A 24,034-nucleotide genomic window follows, 5' to 3' on the forward strand; every position below is an offset into this window, starting at 1 on the left:
CATCTAATTTAACCCTCCAATTATGTCATAGTTCTCCTTTTTCCTAATGACTCCTTGTGGTTGGGTACAGGGATTCTGGCAGGTTAATGACTTGCTCGTAACAACATAATACATTTCTGAATGCTAAGACCAAGACCCTTCAGATTCTCAGTCCAGTGTCCTTTCTACCAGACTGTATTTAAAATTACCCAGTAGTAAATTATCCAATTGTATATGTAAAGGGATATAAGTTGTGTTTCTAATTTTTATTTCTCATTCTTGTTATTCTTTTGATCAATGTCATCCTCAAAGAGACCCAATAAATGAACAGATATGGAAAGGAATAAATGGGCTAAAAGGGAAGAAATTTCAGGGCTAAAACTCAAAAGAAGATTTTAACTTTGGTTTATAATCAAGCCAAAACTAGTTGTGTTTCGTGGTGGTACTACTGCCACTTAGTAATAAATGGTTTTCCCTTAAAGAGATCAAATTCTACTCAGAATGAATTTCCTTTCTTCACAATGGTGAAGAAATTTTATTGCTTTCAGATTTTACATCAGAACTTTTCACAGGACAGTGAGATTATGAGATAATATATTAGGCAGTGATGAAAACATATACCCAGGCAAGATATCTATGAGTATTTTTAGGATGAGAGAATGAAAGTAGATGGGATCATATGATATTCCTTATCTCTACTGTAAATATTTGGATGTATCCATTTTACAAAGAAGAATGACAAGATCGTTGGGTGTTAAGTTCTTAAAAGTTCTTGGAACTTTTTGCCTTGTCATGATTTCAATTTAAACTCTCAAGTTAATTTAACTGACTAAGAGAAGAGACAGGGAGGGGAAATAAGATTTGACTAGAATTAACAAAGAATAACAGACAGAAAGGAGACATTTGAGAAAGCATGAGTATTGATAGAGTCATTCTATGGGAAGGAAATCATGAAGCATTACCTATACTATGAAAGGAAATTTAGCAAGGTGCATTGGCAAAAGAGGCACTCTAATGATACACACTGAAAACATAATTCATTTTACTAAGCAATATCTAACTATAATACTATTAACATTTATCAGTATTTGCTGCTGTAGAAAGTGTTAATTATCAATATTTTTAGAGAAAAATATTACCATTGACTTCTGTTTCAAACTTCAGAAAATGTTCATGAAACACTGCATAATCTCTTCTTGTATTGTTTACAAGTTTTACAAAAATCCTGGTAATAGGATGCAGTGGAATTATACTGACATATAAATTATAAAATGGCATTTAAGTTTGCTTCCAGTTCTATAGTTTTATTAGAACACAAATATTAATGTGGAAGAAGCCAATTAAAAATTTTTAATCAAAAAGGCAAGAAAAGTCAGCAGTCATTAAATTCTTATAATCTGAAATATTTCTATTAGACTCAGTATGTTGGTTTATTTATATCCCAGGCTAAGATCAGGAGAAAATTACTTCTGTTATTGCTATCATGTAATATGACAAAGATGTGGATATTTTTCATTCATTAGGTCATTGATAAAACTGATATATGTGTTTCAAAAACCTGAATCATATGGTAAGTGTTCTCACAATTAATGAATTTGAATAAAGTATAAGTATAACATTTTTATTCTAAATAGAAAGGGACCGAGTATCTCCCTCTAAATGCACTTTCCTTGGCTATTTTCTTCAAAATTCTTTTTAGATGTTAATATAACCTTTTCTTCAGTTGTGATAATTCTAGCTTTTAAGTTGCTTTGAAAAATCAGAATTAATATACTCAGGAAAGTTTAAATTATCAAATGTTTGAACATATCTAGCTGTTCTTAGTATGACCTACTTTTGATTTGCTCTTTTGTCTTTTGTCCAAAGCAAAGACAGCTGGTCTTGTGGGAGGCTAAGGACTGGGCTAGGGGCATCTCACATCAATTGCAAATGTCAAGTTAGATGCTTTTGATTTAAGGGTCTCCATATGAATCTCAACGTAGATAAAATTAGCCTACCTTTATCCTCGGCTTAACCTTTCCCAAGGTCACAATGGCAGAGACCGGCTCAGGTCATTCTTTCGACTTATATTTAAGGCCACACAACAGACGTTAAGCCTGATTATCTGATGTTAACCCCTATACAGCTCTGCATTTAAACCAGGCACCCTTTCCATTTTCAAAGCTGACCCTCCAACCAAATGTAATTGGTTGGCCTTCCTTCTCCTGTAATTTATAACTCATTTTTGGCAAGTAACTTCTCTAAGAGACATTAAACCAGCGAGAGCCATTTGTCACCTGGATGAAGGTGCTTCCTGCAGTTTGATGCTGGTGCTGCGGTCTCTCCGTACTGGTGCAGGCTCCAAGGTGGGTAGACCTGTGGCTGAGGTGGTGGTGGTCCAAGTGGAAGAAACTCGTCTCAACAAGCCAGGGGGCAAACTCCTTCTCAGGCGCTAGGAAAGAGACTTAACTTCATTACCAAGCTTATTTTATATTTCTTAATTTGTATGGAATATCATAGAAGGAAATGAGCTTTTAATGAGAAGTTAATTGATTAAATTATATTGGTTGAATACCACCTATCTAAAATTTGGGTGCTCAGAAATTTAATAAAAGACTCTGGCTAAAATGAATGCATATAAAAATAACATTTGGGGGTATTTATTTCAATGCTTATACAAACATGTGATTACAGGAGTGACAGTCAATTACCTCTGAGATAATTTTGTAGTTATATTTATCCAACAGGATTTATGTATGTATTATATTACTTGTTATGAGAAGCTTTTCCTCAAAAGTCACTTGTTTGGGGGCATGGATTAATTTATATCATCTTGCACCCTAGTCTACACCCCAAGTATACTGGCTATATTACTTTCATTTACAAACGAAAGGAGCTAAGTGTAAGAATGTAAGTCTTTCATAAAATGCACCACTTCTCTTATGATTAATGTAACTTAGACATCAGAGATATGAATAGTGTCAACTTCTCTTAATAGGAGACCCTGCTGGTCAGCCTGCTTTTCCCCTTCTTATTTCGTTTCCCAAATATCCTAAGCAGGATACGTAGCATCATCTGTACTGAGGCAAGAGTCTGGGATCACTAGGATGAGCACCAATACTCTAAAGCAGATCTGAACCTTAAAAGTTAAACTGGGCCGGGTGTGGTGGCTCACATCTGTAATCCCAGCACTTTGGGAGGCTGAGTCGGGTGGATGACTTTAGGTCAGGAGTTCGAGACCAGCCTGGCCAACACGCAGTGAGATGAAGTTGTGCCACTGCACTGCAGCCTAGGCAACAGAGCAAGACTCCAACTCAAAAAAAAAAAAAAAATAGTAAGTTAAACTGAAGGTATTTTTTCTACAACTTCACCAACAGTCATAATAGACAGAACCACAACCCACTTTTGTTTGTGGCTAATCACTCCTAATAAACCAACCACATAGGCGTAGTTCACAAAGACATTCTGCTCTTCTGAAGAAGGTAAAAAATTTTGAGAAGTGAATTATATGTCACCTTGGGATTTAAGAATAGCTTTGATACTAAATAGTTTCTAGTATCTCTTACATATCTGAATGTACATCTTAGTAGGTAATTCAGTTGGAAGAGAAGAAGTCAAACACTCTTAAATACTAGCTTTCTGGCCTTAAATCTGTCACTGAACTCAGGTCTAATTTGAGACCTGAAGGAACCAGTTAATCTCTCTCTCCATTTCCTTACTGTCATATTACACTTAGGTATATCTATATCAGGGAATTGCACATTAGACAGAAACTGTGTAAATATGTAATTGATAAAGTTATGAAGATCACATTCTTGAGGGACTCACAATAGCAGAAACACAGATGTTACTGACTACCAGCTCAAAAGGACAGCTGCTTGTTTACTAAATAAGTGTCTGCTGAATATGCCAGAGTCCAATGACATTCTGATTTTTTTACCCTTTAATATGCCTTATTTTTAATCTATATTGAGATCTAAAATGGGTGAGGATCCTCTTACAATTTGCTTTTGTAATACTCTTACCTTATATATAAAAATAATACATTTGTGTAATTTCCTTTTTACATATAAATTATGAATTTATAGAAATCACTGAGGACATCTTTAATCTATAATTGACTAAAACTGTTCTGGATTCAAACGTGGTTGTGTATTGGAAAGTCCAGAGGGTATTCTGAAGTATATCATTCAAGAAAATAAGAGTAAAACAACCTTCAGTCTTAGGAGTCAATGGATTTTAAACAGAATCTGCACTAGAAAGGAGCAAGGATTTCTGCCTTTTGGGTTTTTCTTTTTGTGGTGGCAATATCCTTACCATCTTAGAAAAGAGCCTGGCATATAGAAAAATGTTTGCAAGTAACATGAAAGATTAAATAAAAGAACTAACATAAAAAGATAAATTTTTATGTATAGAAAACTATCAAGTATAAGGACAGAAGTCTTTATGTTTAAATATTTATTACTTTTGTCACCATGATCAACACATCTTGCCTGAGTCACTGATACGAATTTGCAGATGGAGTTGGGGTGAAGTTGGGGTGACAGGAAGGAGACCTAAAAGACAATTTTTTAAAAAACAGTTTAACCCTTTAAGGAGCATGTCATTATTACCTACCTTTGGAATAGCAAGCTTGTCTTTTTCAGAGCTCTCTTCAGAGTCAGAACAGGTATAGTTTTCACTGAGAGAAGTGACGGGATTCACTCTGGGCTTGTGAACGGCCTGGAAGGTGAGCTGTGTGCTGAGCAAGTTGCTCACGGCTCTCAAGGATGTGCACACATTTGGTGGAAGAGAAGGGTCTGCCAGGAGGTCGGTAATGAGGCCGTGGGCCTCGCCCATCACAGCTATATCCACAGTAATACTGGTTCCCGAAGACTGAGACACAAACCAAGAAGAGATCAGATAAGAAAATGCCTGAATCTGAAGGCACAACGCATTAAGTTGGACTTTTTCACTAAGAAATGAATTGAGCTGGTTCTTTAGGATTTCAGTACAGTAAAATTTAAACCACCTATTTCAAATTCTGCTAAAATGCGCCCTAGCTGTCATCATTTTTTGCATTTGTGGCACATTTTTTAATGCTAGAACTTGGGGAGGGGTCAAGCATATTTGAAGAGATTAAAAAGATGAACGTTAGTTTTTAAAAGGCAAAAACTTGCAGAGAGCTGGGGAAAAAAATGTCGTATCACTCCTTATGAAGAGCTCAACATTTTACATGTATGTTCTTTAGGAATTTTGTTCCGAAAGTAACAATATACCATAAAATCGTATTTTTTGTAATATTTTAATGTGATACTTGAGCCTGGTGTTTATTTAATGAATAGTTTTCCTAATGGTAGATATTCAACAAATGTTATTAGAGATAGAAACACACAAAAAAACTCCATTTGTGTGCCAGTTCACAATGTCTCTCTTCCTGTTGATCATAAGAATAAAAATTTCAGTTCTGGGATGTGACACATCTGTCATAGTCTGCCAAACTGCCTATCAGAGCAGAGTCATTCCTCTGTCCTCACAGCACAGAATAGAGAGGCCAGGAAAATACATAAAAATAAATGAAATAAACTCCAAAGAGATAAAAAACCTTAAGTATAAAGTTGTAAGATTAAAAAAAAATATGAGGGACTATTTTATAATCTTGAAATTAAAATCTTTAAAAAGAATAAAAATTCATAAACTGCCAAGGATATTCTCAATGGATCTGACCAAATCAAGATATAAACTTCTGCATAAGAAAATATACCATAAGCAAAGAAAAAAATCAGTCTGTGAGGAAATGTTTGTCACACAGAGATGATAAAACACATCCAAATAAAGAGCTTCTAAAAAATCAATAGAGGACAAAACGGAAAGAGGAAGTGAATAGACAATTCAAACAAAATGTAAATCACCACTAAATTAAAGCCACTTATGGCCCTTATCATTAAATTACAAATCAATATAATAAAAACAACTTTTATTTATGAAATTGACAAAACAATGAAAGATTCCTAACACCAAGTGTTAGTAATGGTTTGGGTAAATGAGTAGTGAGGAAAAACAATCCAAAATTTTTGACAAGGAATTTTGCTAGTTTAAATGTATATCAATTTGTATTTTAAATGTATATATCTGATGCTCCAGCAAAACAACATACACATCTGGTCAAAAGAAATACTTCCATAAATATTAAACATACAAAAACAAGAATACAAAGGGTATAGCAGCGCTCTGGCAACAACAACCAAAGAATGTAATCCCAAGATGCATGTAAGTAGAGAATTTTTTTAAAAAAATTCATTATAACTGTATTAGAAAGTTGTATATCTTTGTTTAAAAGGTGTGGTTAGATTCATAAAATATTGTCTGGAAAATATTGTTCAGTGGGTTGGAAAAGTATGTTACAGAAAAAGTGAATACCTATTATTCTCATAATTAGAAAAGTATCATAATTAAGATAACACCTAACATCCGTAAAGACATTTTGCAATATCTATAAGTAATGAGTAAATTACTCTGTAAAATTATTATATAGAAGAGTTATGTCTTTTATCACCAAAACTGCAGTAATAACTATAATAATAATGGTAAAGTTGATATTTATTAACCACAAGTCTACAAAGTATTAATTGGTACTATTATTACCTTCACTTTCACTAGACACAAATAAACTTGCCAAAATTAGACAGGTAGAAAATGGAAATATCAGGCTGCAAACAAAAATAGCTTGATTCCATAGCTCAAGAGCTGAACCAGTATGGTTGGAAAAAAAAACAAACGCAGAAAATCTTAATTTTATGTTCTTAAAGATATTTGTAATTACTTAATGCATTATTTAGTAATAGTGCCCATGTTCTCTGTTCACAGGCCCAATATGAAAATTTAAGTGTAATATTAATAGATTTAGGATATGGAGTAAGGCCTACATCATATTTGTACCTATAGGGTTAATTTTATTTTTCTGAGCTAAAAGTAGGATTTTATTTTATTTACTTATTTTACAAATAATTTGTATGGTGTATACTTGAGGCTTATAACATAATGTTATGTGATATGTACAGATAGTCAAATGGTTACTATAGTGAGACAGATGAACACATCTAACATTTCACATAGTATTTTTGTGACAAGAACAGCTGAAATCTCCTTTTTTAACAAAAACCTCTAATACAATATAATTTTGTTAAATGTAGTCCTTATGTACAGTAGATCCCTAGACTTATTTATCCTATTTATCTGCTACTTTGTATCCTTTGACCTGCATCTCCCCATTTCCTGCCCCTGCCCTTGATTCTGCCCAGAGTAAACCATGGTTTTATTCTCTATCTCTGAATATTTGACCTTTTTTTAAAATTAAGATTCTGCATGTAAGTGAGATCATGCAATATTTTACTGTGTCTGGCTTATTTTACTTAGCATAATGTCCTTCAGGTCCATCCATGTTATGACAAATGGGAGGATCTCCTTCCTTTTTAAAGGCTGAATGATATTCCATTTTATGTATATACATTCCATGTTTTCTTTATCCATTCATTCATGTACGGATGCTTATGCTATTTCCGTATCTTGGCTATTGTGATTAACGCAGTGAGCATGAGAGTGCAGATATCTTTATGTGGTGGTGATTTTATCTAATTTGGATCACACTGTAGTTCTATTTTCAATTTTCCTAAGAACGGTTATACTGTTTTGCATAATGGCTGTACTAATCTACATTTCTTAACAACAGTGTTCTAGGGTTCCCTTTTCTCTACACCCTTGTCGTCATCTGTTATATCTTGTCTTTTTGATAATAGCCATGCTAACAGGAATGAAGTGATATCTTACAGTAATTTTAAGTTGTATTTCCTGATGATTAGTGATGTTAAACACTTTTGCATACATATCTGTTGGCCACTTTTATGTCTTCTTTGGAGAAATGTCTCTTCATGTCCTTTGCCTACTTTTTAATAAGGTTATTTTCCCCCTATTGTGTTATAAGAGTTATTTATAGATATTAATTCCTTGTCAGATATATGCTTTACAAATATTTTTTTCCCAGTCTGTCGGTTGCCTTTTCATTTTGTTGGTTGTTTTTCTTCCTGTGCAGAAGCTATTTAGTTTGATGTAGTCCCATTTATTTATTTTTTTCTCTTTTGGCCTGAGATTTTGGTGTGTTACCCAAAAAATCATTGCCAAGGCCAATGTTTGAGAGCTTTTCCCTTAAGTTCTCTTGATGGTTTCAGGTGTTACATTTAGGTCTTTCATCTATTTTGAGTTGATTTGTGTGTGTGGTGTAAGATAAATATATGATTTCATTCTTTTGCATGTAGAAATCCTGCTTTCTCAGCACCACGTATCAAAGAGATTACCGTTTCCACCTTGTGTCCTCTTCACACCCTTTTGTAAAATTATTGACCATGTATGTTTAAATTTACTTCTGGGCTCTCTATTCTGTTCTATTGATGTAGGTTTCTGTTGTTATGCCAGTAGCTTACTATTTTGATTAGGATAGCTTTGCAATATAGTTTTAAATCAGAAAGTGTAATGCCTTTAACCTTTTTCCTCTCAGTGCTGCTTTAGCTATTTGGGTTTTTCTGTGGTTTCACAAAAATTTTAGAATTGTATTTTTCTATTTCTGTAAAGATGCCATTGGAATGTTGATATTTATTGTATTAAATTTCTATATTTCTTTTGGTAGTATGAATATTTGAATAATATTAATACTTCTGATCCAGTAACGGAATATTTTTCTATATATTTGTGTCTTCGATTTTTTTATCAATGTTTTATAATTTTCAATGTGTAAATCTTTCACCTCCTCAGTTAAATTTATCCGTAAGAATTTTTTATGCAATTGTAAATGGAAGTGTTTTTTATTTCTTTTTCAGCTAAGTGCTTATTTGTATATAAAAAATGTTATTGATTTTTGTCTGTTGCCTGTTGATTTGCAATCCTGTAACTTTACTGATTCATTTGTTAGCTCTAACAGTTTGTTTTGTTTTGGTTTTGGTGGAATCGTTGTAGTTTGCTACGTATAAAGATCATATCATCTCCAAATAGAGACAACATCATTATTCATTTTTTAAATGTTTGCAAAAATGCCAATGAACTCAGTTAACATTCCTTTTTAGAAATATGTATTTTAAAGTGCATCTCTAATCATTATGCTTCTGAAAATCTCATGCAGTGTGATCCTCTGAAAGAGTAATGTTTATTCTCATCCATCTTGTTCTAATAAACTAACAATTGACTGCACTGTTTCTACACAAATCTGAAATTTTAAGTCAAACTGTTGCAAGATATACAATTTTAAATGTTTTTGACAATGAAATTAAGCTTATTGTCTAGTAATAACTAAAGAAGTTCTTTTAAAATGTTCTCAGTACATAAAATCTACAAATCTGAAGAAAAAGTAGAACATGTTCATTAAAATTACAAGTTTTATATAAATTATTGGGAAGAGGACAAGTCTTTTTATAATTATCAAATTGTGTATCTCTTTTATAATATATTTTATTTTTTCTTTCAAGTAATAGATGTATTTCTTATATATACAGAAAAAATAGTAAAAATTTTAAAAGTGACTTTAAAATAGAAACAACTGAAAACTCATTTTTTTAAGTCAATGTCACAGTTACGTAAGAATTTAGAAAATAAACACATTATATATTGTGATGCTACTATGCTGTAGATTTTGCAAAAGCAAAGGTCTTTCAAGTGAAAACAAAAGCAACATTCAAGCCAAGAGACAAATTATCCATAGTGAAATTGGCTAAGAAACTGAAGTGAACACTTTTCCCACTGGAAAAAAAAATCTTCTTACTATCATTAAGTCAGGTCCTCACTTTATTGTTTTTATGATTCGGGAATAAAATTATGTCACAGTCAACAAATACGTCACACATAAGAACTTATTACCACTTTTTTGCTCAAATAACTAAAGGCTTTAATGAGGCATGCAATTTAAAACCAACAATCGGATTTGTTTGCAGCAAATCTGCCAAAGCTAACCACATATGAAATGGCAAAAGATGGAAAGATGGACTGGCAGCTGTTTCAACAAACAGCAGGTAAGCTTAATAAGGCTGGATATATCTAGGAAGTCCCTATTAAGGAATTTTAGGGAAGAGGGGTTTCCTTTTTTGGTAGTGTTTTTTAAGTCATGTACAAAGTAAGAAAAAATTGCGTGATTCACACAGAGGGTATTTCCATGCCTATTTACTTTGAAAAAATAATATAATTTAATACTGAGGTATACCAATGGTACCCAGAAATATTTTATTTAACTGGTGAAATCTTAGAAAGTGATAATAAATACTAAATGTTAAGTTTATATAAATGCCACTTTAAAGAAAAGTCTTAAAACTAACAATGTGAAACCATCTTTGAGTGCAGTACGAGCTACACTAAGGACAAAACCGCAGTGAGTCTTGTTATGGTGCAGATGATCAAACAAATCTTTTCCTTTAAAAAGAAGTTACCAAGCAATATAAAACACTCTACTTCACAGACTCTCCTTATAATAGAAATATTTATATTTAACATTTAAGAAAATACAAGCACATTTCCCTAGACACTATTTAAACGGCAACCAAATTTGGATTGCCACCTTTAAATAGAAAACGTGGAATTTCAGTATGATAAACAGTGGAGGAAAGTGCGGTTTTATATATCAAGCCAAAAATAACTGATACTCTTGGTAAATCCACCATTTTTCGATGTAGGTTTTTTTTTTTTTTTGAGACACAGTCTCATCTCTCACCCAGGCTGAAGTGTACTGGCACAATCTTGGCTCACTGCAACCTCAGCCTCCTAAGCTCAAGTGATCCTCCTACCTCAGCCTCTCTAGTGGCTGGGACTACAGGCTCACACCACCATGACTGAATAATTTTTTTGTATTTCTGGTACCAATGGGGTTCACTATTTTGCCCAGGCTGGTCTTGAACTCCTGAGCTCAAGCAATCCTCTCACCTTGGCCTCCCAAAGTGCTGGAATTACAGGTGTGAGCCACCGTGCCCAGCTGAGTACTCAGTTTTTAAACAACTTCGTTTTCCTCCTTTATCTACATCCAGTCTACTTTCCCATTTCCAGGATGTCCTACCTAATGCTGGCTTTAGACTTGCACAATTGTTAATGACCTTGGTATATTACAGTCTATTTTACTCATCAAAAACAAAGGCCCAGAAAATTTGAGGCCATAGATACGAAGTTTAAAAGACAACAACAAGTATAATCAGTATCATACATACTTTTAGAATAGACATGTATCTATCAATTCAGCTGCAGAAAATTTCTTTTAATTCTTATTACTAGGGGGCAAAAATTGTGACAGTGCAGTACTGATATGATAAAAGGGAAATCTTTGAATATGTGTGGAGGTCAGAAAGTATTTGCCCGCTTTATTATAAAAGTCATCTAAGTTTCTAAATTTCCGTAAGTTGAAAATTACAAAAAAATTCTAACAAGTCCATGTAACCATGTTACTAACAGAATATAATATAAAATTATATATCATTAAGTAATATATCAGATTATTTACTGCAGTGCTGTGTTGGAGTTTGTGCTAAAATATTGAGAATTGGAGAATTTCTAAAAGATAAAATCTAAGAATGCATAGGAAATACTTACGGGAAAAGGGTAAATTAAAACAAAAAAGCACATACATATAATTTTATTTAAAGAAAGTAAAGGTGCCCAAGGGAAAAATTAGAAAGAGACTGGAGAAATGGTAGGGGCAACAGAAATGTATTCTTTAAAATGATTAGAGAGATTATCTAGCGGGGGAGAGAGAGGTGATGAAGATAATGCACCCAATTCTTGGTAAATTTCCTTTGAGGTAGCACCAATTTTGTCAAGTTATAGCTCTGTTTACTATATATTTTAAATCACAGATTAATTGATAATTAAATAAGCTGAATATATCCCTTCCCAGAGGCAGAAAATATAATAATTCTCCGGTCTTCTGACTCAGTGAACAATTTGGCATGTCAAATGCTTTGGAAATTAATTTATTCTAACTGGAGGAAAAGCATTAGAAGTAGCACCAAAAGCCTCTCTTCATAAGTCTACCTGAAACTTAAAGATAGGTTACAAATGCTGAAACATTAGAATTGAGAAGTTATCTAGATAACTTAGTAGAAATGTTATACACCTCAAATAAGGCCACTTTAAAAATATTTTCAGTTTTATGATGATTTCCAAAACCAAGGTTTCCTATAGGCAATACTGTATCCACTAGAGCACTCAGGCTCTTTTCCTCTAAAAGCAGAGAACTGGGCTGGATCTCTTGAAGATCCCTTCCAGTTGTGCAGGTAATTCATTTCTCTACAAAATGTACACACACACACACACACACACACACACACACACACACACCCCAAAGAAAAAAAGAAAAGGGTTTTAAAATTATTTCTTGGCATCTTTAAGCATTTTAGATTTTTAAAAAAGATTTTTAAATTACTATATAGACTTAGAAAAATCCTTATTTTATTAATTGCTAATCTTCCACAAGTGCTACCTTATAAGTTGTTATTGAGTCACTGATGCTGTTTCCTTCTTGTGGTAAAGTGCCTAGTGTACACTGAGTAGTCACAAGGAATAGACCAGTTAGTGGAATTTCCATACACCTCTCCCAGTAGAGGTGAGTTACGCATTTGCCTAGTGTCAGTTTCCTTTCTCCCCAAATCTCTTAAGGCCTGTTATGTTTGTCATTGTAAATTACATACACTAACAAAATATCTGCAAGGAAATGATGCCTGCATAAAAATGGAATTGTTTCCTTTAAAATGAAATTAGGTAGCTTTACACACATAAATAGATTTTATAAGGGTGAGATCCTAAGAAATGATTTCCATTGAATTAGGTAGGGGAGCTACAACTATACAGATTCAAAAACAAAATCACAAATTACCTAAAGGCTTTTCAAGTCAGAATGCTCCCACGTTCCTAAGTTGTTTTCACTATAAAGAAACTGAAACTGGCAATCATGTACCATGAAATATGGGTATGGTGTAAGTAAGAAAGACGACCTGAAACTCCAGTCAATTCAGTGGACACATACTTGAGAGAAACATTCTTGGCTCTTCATCAGAGAGGTACAAAAACCTGAATACTTTATGTATTAGGTTAAAATATATTACTAGAATTATATAATTCTAGTAATATATAAAATTTATGTCATATTTTTATGATTCTCTGCCTTAGAAACTTTTTAAAATTCCCCAATCAGCTAGTGGTCCTACTTATGTCTGATAAGAGGGCTCCATAGTATTTTAAACTCAACATTTCCTTTTGCTTGAAATGAGACACAATGTACTTGTTATGTTAAAGCTATTCATTAACATTCCTAGAACAAGAGATAGAAAGCTAAGCTTGGTTTATGAATTAGCACTTGGGAAGCAAAAAGGGACAAGTACATATTTTCATCATATGTAAGTTTATAAGGTTGACTATGTGCGAAGTTGGAAAGCAGAGTTTTATAATGTTGGGATATAAGAGGACATTTTTATTCATTCATCCATATCAAATATGTATTATATGAGGTAATGCATGGGGTCTTTAAGGATGCAAGACCTGAAGTTAGACTGCTTGTGTTCAAATTTCAGATATGCTAAGATTTTTATTTTATTTAAAAAAATAAATTCATGTTCGTTCTTCTTCTTTTTTTTTTTTGAGATGGAATCTCGCCCTGTTGCCCAGGCTGGCATGCAGTGGCACAATCTTGGCTCACTGCAACCTCCACCTCCCAGGTTCAAACAATTCTGCCTCAGCTTCCCAAATAGCTAGGATTACAGGCATGCACCACCATGCCCAGCTAATTTTTAAAAAATTTTTAATAGAGATGGGGTTCCACCACATTGGCCAGGCTGGTCTTGAACTCCTGACCTCGTGATCCACCCGCCTCAGCCTCCCAAAGTGCTGGAATTACAGGCATGAGCTACTGCACCTGGCCCATTTCATTTCTTTAGCTCTTGCTATCTCATCTCTAAAAAGGGGTTAATAGTAATATCCAATATATAGTCTAATTGATGATTGACATCATAAACATAAAAAGCCTTGGTAGAGTGCTTGGCCCAAAGTATATGTTTGATAAGTATTATATATCATCAACATTATCATTATTTTTGGTTAAACACTGTTAATGAAAAAGATTGTGTGTGCAAAGGAACGTATGTTGTGCACGTGGGTGTTTGTCCCCGACATAAACTGGGCCAGTAGTTCCTTTATAAATAAAGATAGCACAGAAATGTGATTTCTCTACCAAGAAAACCAAAGTAAAACAAGAGAAACAAAAACCCAACTATTTCTGCTACTCATTCTAGGTAAATGCTGTCAGATATATTATACTCCCTACTCCAAAATACTCATAATAGTCCTGATTTAAAGTTCTTAAAAAGTGATTGTACAAAAGTCCTGGTTTCAGTTAATATGGCTGATTGCATTGGAATGATTTATAACACAGGATGCGAAAAGAATTCTAAAAGCAGGCATCATAGCTCCATTGTTGGAAGTATTTTTTTCTTTCTATTTAGTCATCCTGGGAGGCACCCTGGGAGGCAAACACAGCATGGGAGGAATATTCTCAGGGTGGAAAGGGAGTTGGGATAAGAGATGAATAAACAGTGTAAGAGATGACACATAAAAAGGAAATAGTCACTGGGGCTTTTCTCATCCAGCTTTGGTCCTCAATGCTGGGAAAAGACGTGTGATGAGTTTTTGGAAGCTGTCTCCTCCTACATCTCGATAGCACAATTTGCCACTCTGCCTCCAACTCTTTCTCTGGAAGGCTATCTGTGATACTAGGAAATGGTATCTTGGTCAATGTACTAAATTAATTTAGAAGATGAGCTGGATTTGATACAATGATCTTCGGAGCATTACTGGTTCTGACCTCAGAGACAACAAAATTGCATATGTGTTTATACTTTCATAGGACTCATTTATAATTTTAGACTTGAAGTTGGTTGGGAAATTTTTAAAAAATGAAATCATGTGAAAATTTTGCAGTAACTCATTGTAGGCTGAACCTTGGCTAAAGGCCATCCTAAGGAAGCAGATGTTTGTGTATTTTAATTTTCTGGCAGGGAGCATGAGTTTACATTTGGATTTTTTCCTTAAGATAATATATATGTACAGTAGGAGGAAAACAAATAGGGATAGGGTGCTTCATCAAACTGCTTCCCGACATGTCTGTGGGTAGGTCCCATGTAAGATGTGAAACACAACAAACTTCAGTGGTTACCAGAATTCTTCACTTCTTTCTCTTTTGATGTTCAAAGATAATTCCAAGTCACCAAATGAGATGGAGTACATGGCCTCTGTCCTTATACACGTCCCTACAAGCTATCTGCAAACGAGTCAAAAATTATTGAAAAATTTGTTTATATTTTCTAATTATTTCCCAGACACTAGAGAATTCACTTAACAACTCAAAGTTAACAACCGTACAATAGTGTTTTATGATTTAGGAATAGAACATACTTATCAAATCACTTACTCTAGCAAGCACCCATATCTTTCAGAAGATAACCTTAGCTGCCTTTAAGTTCCACGCTGGTTCTCTCTCTTTCTCTTAATTAGAAAAGACGATGTAGCTGGCAAACATATAAGAAAGTCAGGCAATGAGCTACTCGTGTGACTGCTCACACAAATGTGAGAAGGTTTGGTTAAGTATAAATCGTTATATAAATAGAAAGCATTAATATTTTTGTTGGTGAAAGAAACAGAAAGCAAAGAGAACTTAACTGGATTCTCTGATGTAAGCAAGAGTTTTTTTTAACTATGATAGGAATAACTAAGAATCTTTGAAATAAGTATGAATTCAGGAAAGTTGATAAATGTGGGGTGGTCTTTTGTTAAATATCAAGAATTGCTATGCAACTTGAACTTGAGGCTTGTTTGCTTAGGCTAAAACCTTAGTGAACAACAGATGGCAGTATTCTGCCTTTTTAAAGAACTATCTGAACATCTCTTAAAACAAGTGCTACTGCCTCATTAACAGGTAGAATTTAGTTTCTTTCTTTTCACAGAAATCAAAAATAAGGTAAAAAAGAGAATAACATATAAGTCTACTGGTCGAAATAAAACACTGAAATGTGCCTTATCCCTCAGGATCATTGTTGAAGTGAAATTATAATTACATAATTAATGATTTGTCTAGTTGCAAACATTTTACTTGTTACCTTTCTCCGTTTATATAAGACATATTAGAAACATGACTTTTTCCCATATACAATTTAACATTTTTCCCACAGTAATTTTCCACTGTAATTAAAATATTAACACAAAAAACATCAAATGTATTTGAACACAATGGTTTTGTGAAATTTTATTGCCATTTGTTTTATTCACATTAACCCTAGACTTCTTCCTGCCTAATATGGAATAGGTGCTTATCTATGCTACTGACTTGCCTCTGCTACACTTAATCCAGGACACATTCCTTTACTGTGTCAGGAGCATATAAACAACTCTACATTAATGCCTATTGGGATACTTCTTTCATACACTGAAAACACCAGAAACAGAAGTCAACAACCCTTGGAGCCACACCTTCTGAGAAACTTTGCATCTCTGACCAAATCTCACATATATTCACAGACCTTTGTTGCAACAGCACCTGCCACTGTTCTCAATTCAGCTTTTGGTGTGTCTATATGTTATGGTCTGTCTTCCTCCTTTAGACTCAAAGTTGTACAAGGACAAGGGCAGTGCTAGGTCTCATTCGCCTAGTGTGGTATCTGGTACTTTGTAGGCACTCAATAATATGAGAAATGATGACTGCATAAGTAACATACTCCAAACCTTCAAAGATAAGTAAATGTCCTCTCTCCAATTCTGTACCTTAAAAGACAAGTAAATTTAAGTGTTTTGAGATAGTTCTTTAAAATAAATCACTGCTTTTCTGAAAACCATCTTAAAACATTCAACCTTCCAGCACAATTGCATGTTCTAATCTCACACGTAAAACATATTGACAATTGTTATACTGAAATACTGGAGTCCTGATTAAAAACTATATTTAACAACCTGATTCTGCAATAAGCACTATCCAGAAAACAGTGAAACTGCCAAGGAGAAGTAATAGTACTGACAAAAAAAAAAAAAAAAAAGCAATCCTACAAATTTTTCCTTTGCTAATCCTTTGCTTACTCTTTTCACAATTGGGTACATACGTGAAGAGTAAGCAAAGGATTAGAGTGTATTTTCTGGAGAAGGAGAGCTTAACATGCCTGGAGGTAAAGAAATAATGGCCTTTTGAAGACAAAGTTCAGGTGAAGTACACAGTGCTTCAGGTTGAAAGGATGATGCTGGAGAATTTTCAGGAAACAGATCATGGCAGAAATATGAGCCATATTCAAGAGCTCTGATTAACTAGTAAGTGCAATAAGAAACTCCTGTAGAGTAATGACATGATCAGTATGTGTGGAGAGAGCAGTCAGGCTTCCAGGAACAAGATTTGGGAAGATGCGTAGCTAAGTGTCTTTCATAGAACAAGGAATCTGTTTGGATGAGGATACTGAGGTGTTAAATGATTCAAGTGGCATATTAGAAGAGACTTCTGGACTGGAAATATGCAGTTGGGCACTGATGACATATATATGGTCATTTCAACAGCATGTTGCCATGAAAATGTGTGAAGAGAAAGGAGTATGCTGAGGGTAAAGCCATAATCAATACCAACTTTTAAAAGCCAGGCAGAAGAGGAGAAATCCACAAAAGGAAGAAAGAAGGGACAAATGAGAACTAAGAGTGTCCAAGGGGCCAAGGAAATGTTAAGCAGCAAGGAGTGGTCAGCAGTGGATCAGTGCTTGAGAGATTAGCAAATCTTGAAAAATTTTTGAGTTTAATATTTGGAAGGTCACTGGTAACTCTAGAGAGAACAGTTTCAGTGAAACACTGAGATAGCCAGCCACATCGCAATACATTAGCAATGAAAGGAAGATAGAAGAATGATGATTATAGAGACAAGTCTCATGAAAACTGGCTGAAAAATGGAAGATACATATATGTCAGTATTCAGAGGGAAAACAGGGTCTAAAGAGTTATTGAGCATGTGAACATCATAAATGTTGAAGTGTAAAGACAATGGAATGATAAATAGATACAAATCCAAAAGAAAGAAGTAAGGGGTACAAGAGTAACCTTTTACAACGGGAGATACCTTTTCCATGGTAACAGTAAGAAACAAGAATATAAATTCACAGGTGAGAAGTTAAATAAATTTTATACTTTGACTTTTATTTACACTGTGAATTAGGTACTGAGTCCCTTGCTGAAAATGTGATGTGGGCAATGTTGAGGTTAGAGGTACAAACAAGAATGAAAAACTTTTGAAAGCAGAATAAAAAAGAGGTGGCTGGATTCTCAAGCAATACTAAGGCCTGGTTGGGCACTTTTCAACCAGTTACTCAGCATAAAATCTGATATGGGTTGGTTCCAGGTCTTTGCAATTGTAAACAGTGCTGCAATGAACATTTGTGTGCACATGTCCTTATAGTAGAACGATTTATAATCCTTCGGATATATACCCAGTAATGGGATTGCTGGGTCAAGTGGAATTTCTATTTCTAGGTCCTTGAGGAATCGCCACACTGTCTTCCACAGTGGTTGAACTAATTTACACTCCCACCAACAGTGTAAAAGTGTTCCTATTTCTCCACATCCTCTCCAGCATCTGTTGTCTCCGGATTTTTTAATGATCGCCATTCTAACTGGCATGAGATAGTATCTCAATGTAGTTTTGATTTGCATTTCTCTGATTATCAGTGATGATGAGCATTTTTTCATATGTTTGTTGGCCTCATATATGTCTTCTTTTGTAAAGTGTCTGTTCATATCCTTTGCCCACTTTTAAATGGGTTTGTTTGTTTTTTTCTTGTAAATCTGTTTTAGTTCTTTGTACATTCTGGATATCAGCCCTTTGTCAGATGGGTAAACTGCAAAAATTTTTTCCCATTCTGTTGGTTGCTGATTCACTCGAACGATTGTATCTTTTGCCAGCAGAAGCTGTGGAGTTTGATTAGGTCTCATTTGTCTATTTTGGCTTTTGTTGCCAATGTTTTTGGTGTTTTAGTCATGAAGTCCTTGCCTACGCCTATGTCCTGAATGGTTTTGCCTAGATTTTCTTCTAGGGTTTTTATGGTGTTAGGTCTTATGTTTAAGTCTGTAATCCATCTGGAGTTAATTTTAGTGTAAGGTGTCAGGAAGGGGTCCAGTTTCTGCTTTCTGCACATGGCTAGCCAGTTTTCCCAACACCATTTATTAAACAGTGAATCCTTTCCCCATTGCTTGTTTTTGTCAGGTTTGTCAAAGATCAGATGGTTGTTGACCTGGAACCAACCCAAATGCCCATCGACGATAGAACAGACAGGGAAAATGTGGCACATATACATCATGGAATACTACGCAGCCATAAAAAACGATGAGTTCGTGTCCTTTGTAGGGACATGGATGAACCCGGAAACCATCATTCTCAGCAAACTGACACAAGAGCAGAAAATCAAACACCACATGTTCTCACTCATAGGTGGGTGTTGAACAATGAGAACACATGGACACAGGGAGGGGAGCACTACACACTGGGGTCTGTTGGGGGGAACTAGGGGAGGGACAGTGGGGGGTGGGGAGTTGGGGGGAGATAGCATGGGGAGAAATGCCAGATAGAGGTGATGGGGAAGAAGGCAGCAAATCACACTGCCGCATGTGTACCTATGCAACAATCTTGGATGTTCTTCACATGTACCCCAAAACCTAAAATGCAATAAAATAATAATAATAATAATAATAATAAATCTGATATGAAAAGGAAACGAAGAGAAAACAGAAGAAGTATGACAGACAGGAAAGAAAGACTGGCCGACTGGACTGGAGATCCTGGTGTGGTGAAAGAACAGGTCTAGAGTGAGTAAGTGAGGGGCAGAGCAGAAAAGCTAAAGGAAGCATGAAAGCAGCACATGAGGACTGCATGAGAAGGAAAAATGGGTAAAAGATTCCATTAGTAGACTAGGCTCTCAGGCAGGGGAAGTTGCTGCTTTTTATGAGGAGAAATGAAGGTTGAAAGGGAACTAGGAGGCAAGATTTCAGATGCCCAAGAATGAAAGATAAGTATTTCTAATTCTATCAGTTGGTAACTAAATGATTAAAGATGCCAGAGAAGGAAAATGATATAATCAAACAGTAAGCAGCGCTTGAGGAAGATTAAGGTATGGCATAGAAGACGGCAGATCTGACCAAGGCTGCCACAACAATAAACATGGGAGACCAGAACATCTGCAGCATGAATGTCCAGGAAGAAAAGAGTGAAAGTTACATTAAGGAGAATCATTTGCACTTGGAAACTGATCAGAAATGAAATAGATTTATTCTTATAATAGTCTTTACTCTGTTCACAATATTCTTTCAGTTTCTTCTTTCAGAAATCTCTTTAAGTGCCCGAGGCTTCCCAAAATAATATGTGAATAATTCACTTGTGAGTTTATAAAATCTATATGGCATCTGACCAACTGGCCAAGAAAATGTTCCCTTTTGATATCTCTATTGCCTTCCACAATGTACACATATGAGGGGGGTGGGTGATTTCAAGAGAGCCCCCAGATTTTTTAACGCAACACTAAACACTTCATAAATGTATTTTAAAAGTCAGTAGGGGTGGCTCATGCCTGTAATCCCAGCACTTTGGGAGGTAGAGGCAGGCAGATCACTTGAGGTCAGTAGTTCAAGACTAGCCTGATGAACATGGTGAAACCCCATCTCTACTAAAAATACAAAAAATTAGCCAGGTGTGGTGGTGGGCGACTATAATCCCAGCTATGCAGGAGGCTGAGGCAGGAGAATTGCTTAAACCCAGGAGGCAGAGGTTGCAGTGAGCCAAGACCACACCATTGTACTCCAGCCTGGGCAGCAGAGTGAGACTCTGTCTCAAGGAAAAATAAATAAATAAATAATAAAAGTCAGTAGATTCCAATTTCTACAACTAATCAAGGATTCCATCAATTGAATAATATGGTTTCCAAACTTATAAATAGATCAAATTTCAAAACATTTGTAAAGAAAATATTTTTGGAAAACCGAATGCATTTTCTTCAAAGAAACACTGTTATAAGTGATTTTGAAGTTTCTGAGCTAGCTCACCAAAAAAAAAAAAAAAAAAAAAAAAACACATAATAAGTATGATAGAATCTTTTTGTTTTCCACTGCAAATTCACCCTATTTCAATTATGTTACAAAGGGAATGTAGAGGCTCTGGAAAAACATCCATTTTTACTTCATTTATTCAACAAATCGTAATTAAAATCTATTGGGTACCTGGTACTATCTACATCTTAGGGCTACAGAGATGAATGAATCAGAGCTGCTGCCTTTGAACCTCTTGCAGTCTAGTGGAAGGCATTCAGGGAACTGAAGGGTGTCAGAGGATAAAGGAGAAAACCCTGTGGGTGTATCCACTGCCCCTGGTTATCAGAAGAGTGAAAGAAGTTGGTTGAAAGTGAAAACAGTTGTTTCTCAAAGTGCAGATCTGGAATACCTGAATCTGTCCATGTGGTTCTTTTCTAAACTTTGAAAATGGCCTCTCTGAACAGAGTCACCATTATCGTTCATACCTCTCCTCAAATGGGATCAAAAAAGAACAAAACAAACAAGCCAATTATCCAGAAAAGAGAATCGTGAGAAGGATGAAGGACAGATAGCAAACATACTTATCACTATAATATAGCATTTCCCTCCAAATCTTGAGCTTTTGTAAGTCTCCCGACACCTAAATCGTATCTTTGAAACATGGACTTCAAGGCTTTCTAGGTTTTGATCCCCCCAGCAATGAGTTGGGAACTTGAAATTCCCTTCCCTATCAGAATACCTGAGGCTCACTTCTTGCTTACTGGTTTTAAGGAATGGGGTAAGCTTATCTGCAAGTGGTTTTGCATATAGAGTATGTAGGTGTAATACATCTACAGTCTGTAAAATGATTTCTTGATTTTCCAGGATGCAACTCAGAGATCTAAAAACATGGCATTGTAACGGGAGTGACTTTCAAAATTTGACACCAGTGCACAAAAGTTATGTAACCACCAGTGCACAAAAGGTTACAAATATGCTGTAGAGATGACATTCTAACCCAGGTAGTCTGGATCTGAAGCCCCATTCTATTCACAGTGCTAAATATTGGGTACCGTTCCTATGAACAGTCATTTACCTTCAATAATATGAAAATATCCTTTCCAATTTGCTATACAATATTTTATAAAATAAACTATTCCTCCAATTAATGAGAGCCTAAGTAGATAAAGAATTTTAAGGGGAACTTGTTAACATCATCAGTAAACTCCAAGATTTCATAGTACACTTCCTTCTTTCACATCTTCTTTGAAAATGTCAAATCGGACTCTTCCCAAAACTAAGTCTTAGGAAAGGTCTCACCATTGGTATTTTTCCATCAAGAAAAATGTCACTTATTCTATTTCTGATACTTAAGCCAGATTGTTCCTATGGTTTGCCCCAGAAGGAAAAACCTGTGGACTCTTGTGGAGACTTCTATTGCTAACAGGAAGTCATCTGTCTTCATTTTCCTCTTAGGTGGTAATGAAAATAAAATTGTATGATGTATCTGTCTACAAGTCTGGGTTAATTACTTCAGTTTAAGAAACTGATTTCAGTTGTAATCTTATTATATTCAGAATGTTATGAGACAATTAAAAAATATGATTATCCTAGGATCAGCAGACATGGTGGCTCACCAAGACATTTAACAGGCAGATGTCAGGCAGGATCATCAAGGTTTTGTATGGGAAGCATTTCAAAATGATACCTACTCTGCATTTAGCAACAATGTGTTGCTGAATAAACGAGGAAATTAAGTCATTTGGTCATAACAGTGAGTCACTCAGGATTTCTGTTATAGATCTCTTTTCTTCTTGTGGACATAGTTGTTAGTTCAGTCAATGCTTCCCCATACCGTTGGTATAGTAATACCAGCAGATTTATGAAATAGGAAGAGCCAGCAATTGGTAGAGATTCAGCACATGTTCTTTAAGACAAAGATCTATGTAAAAAAAGACAAAATAAATTGAAAAATATTTTAAAATTATAATCTTATAAGATTAATACAATCGCTGATGAAAAATATGGTTTTTTTAAAAAAAATAAGGAGGAAGACGTAAATAAAATTGATATTGAATTTGTCTCGCTATCATTTCAGTCAATTTAAATTTTATTTCATCTTAAAATAGAGAGATGAGGACTGCAATAGGATGCCATTGCTTTCATTAAAATATGCCATAAAAATAAATAAACAAAGCTTTATTTAAAAAATGAACATAGAGCAGATGCGATGGCCCCTATGGCAAATTAAAGAATATAAAATTAAGACAGAATAAGGTCTAACTAACAAGAGCTTCAAAATGTCTCCCTACTAGTTTCAATATTGCATAAAAATACTTCAAACTTGCTATGTCTATCATTAGCTACATTCTACTCTGGCTCAGAAGATTATAACAGCTTCTTCTTCTTTTTTTTTTTTTGAGACGGAGTTTTGCTCTTGTTACCCAGGCTGGAGTGCAATGGCGCGATCTCGGCTCACCACAACCTCCACCTCTTGGGTTCAGGCAATTCTCCTGCCTCAGCCTCCTGAGTAGCTGGGATTACAGGCACACGCCACCCATGCCCAGCTAATTTTTTGTATTTTTAGTACAGACGGGGTTTCACCATGTTGACCAAGGATGGTCTCGATCTCTTGACCTCGTGATCCACTCGCGTCAGCCTCCCAAAGTGCTGGGATTACAGGCTTGAGCCACCGCGCGCGGCTATAACAGCTTCTTAAATATCCATCAGGCATGTCTTGTGGCTGCTGGACCAATTGACAGCCTCATGAATTTTCTTATGGACTCTGATAACATTCTGATATCAAGACAAATAGGTCCAAAGACATTTGGAAATGCTCTAATTCTAAACTGTCTTCAAAGCATATCCACTGGATGCCATGACTATCTGTGCCTATCATGATAATTTCAACTCCAAAGCCAGGGATTTGGTCAAGAATGGGTAGGCCAAGTCAATGGAGTCAATGAGATATGAGAAGAACTTAGTTTCAGGCTTCTAGAAGAGGAAATTATTCTTCTTC

The 24,034-nt window shown here is 35.1% G+C and overlaps 1 protein-coding gene across 6 annotated transcripts in view; it reads right to left on the bottom strand.

Moving 5' to 3' along the window:
- The window catches only part of PDE3A (phosphodiesterase 3A), a 316,302-nt gene that overhangs the window by 62,060 nt on the left and 230,208 nt on the right, over positions 1-24,034 (bottom strand). For all 6 annotated transcript variants that reach the window (XM_074403199.1, XM_003934587.4, XM_074403200.1 and 3 more), the window contains 2 exons: positions 4,576-4,833; positions 2,256-2,410 (listed from right to left, as the gene is read on the bottom strand). In XM_074403199.1, coding sequence (XP_074259300.1) covers positions 2,256-2,410; positions 4,576-4,833 — 413 coding nt within the window. The remainder of the gene's footprint in view (positions 1-2,255; positions 2,411-4,575; positions 4,834-24,034) is intronic.

Source organism: Saimiri boliviensis, chromosome 7, assembly GCF_048565385.1.
Source record: "Saimiri boliviensis isolate mSaiBol1 chromosome 7, mSaiBol1.pri, whole genome shotgun sequence".
In the NCBI taxonomy this organism is placed as follows: domain Eukaryota; kingdom Metazoa; phylum Chordata; class Mammalia; order Primates; family Cebidae; genus Saimiri; species Saimiri boliviensis.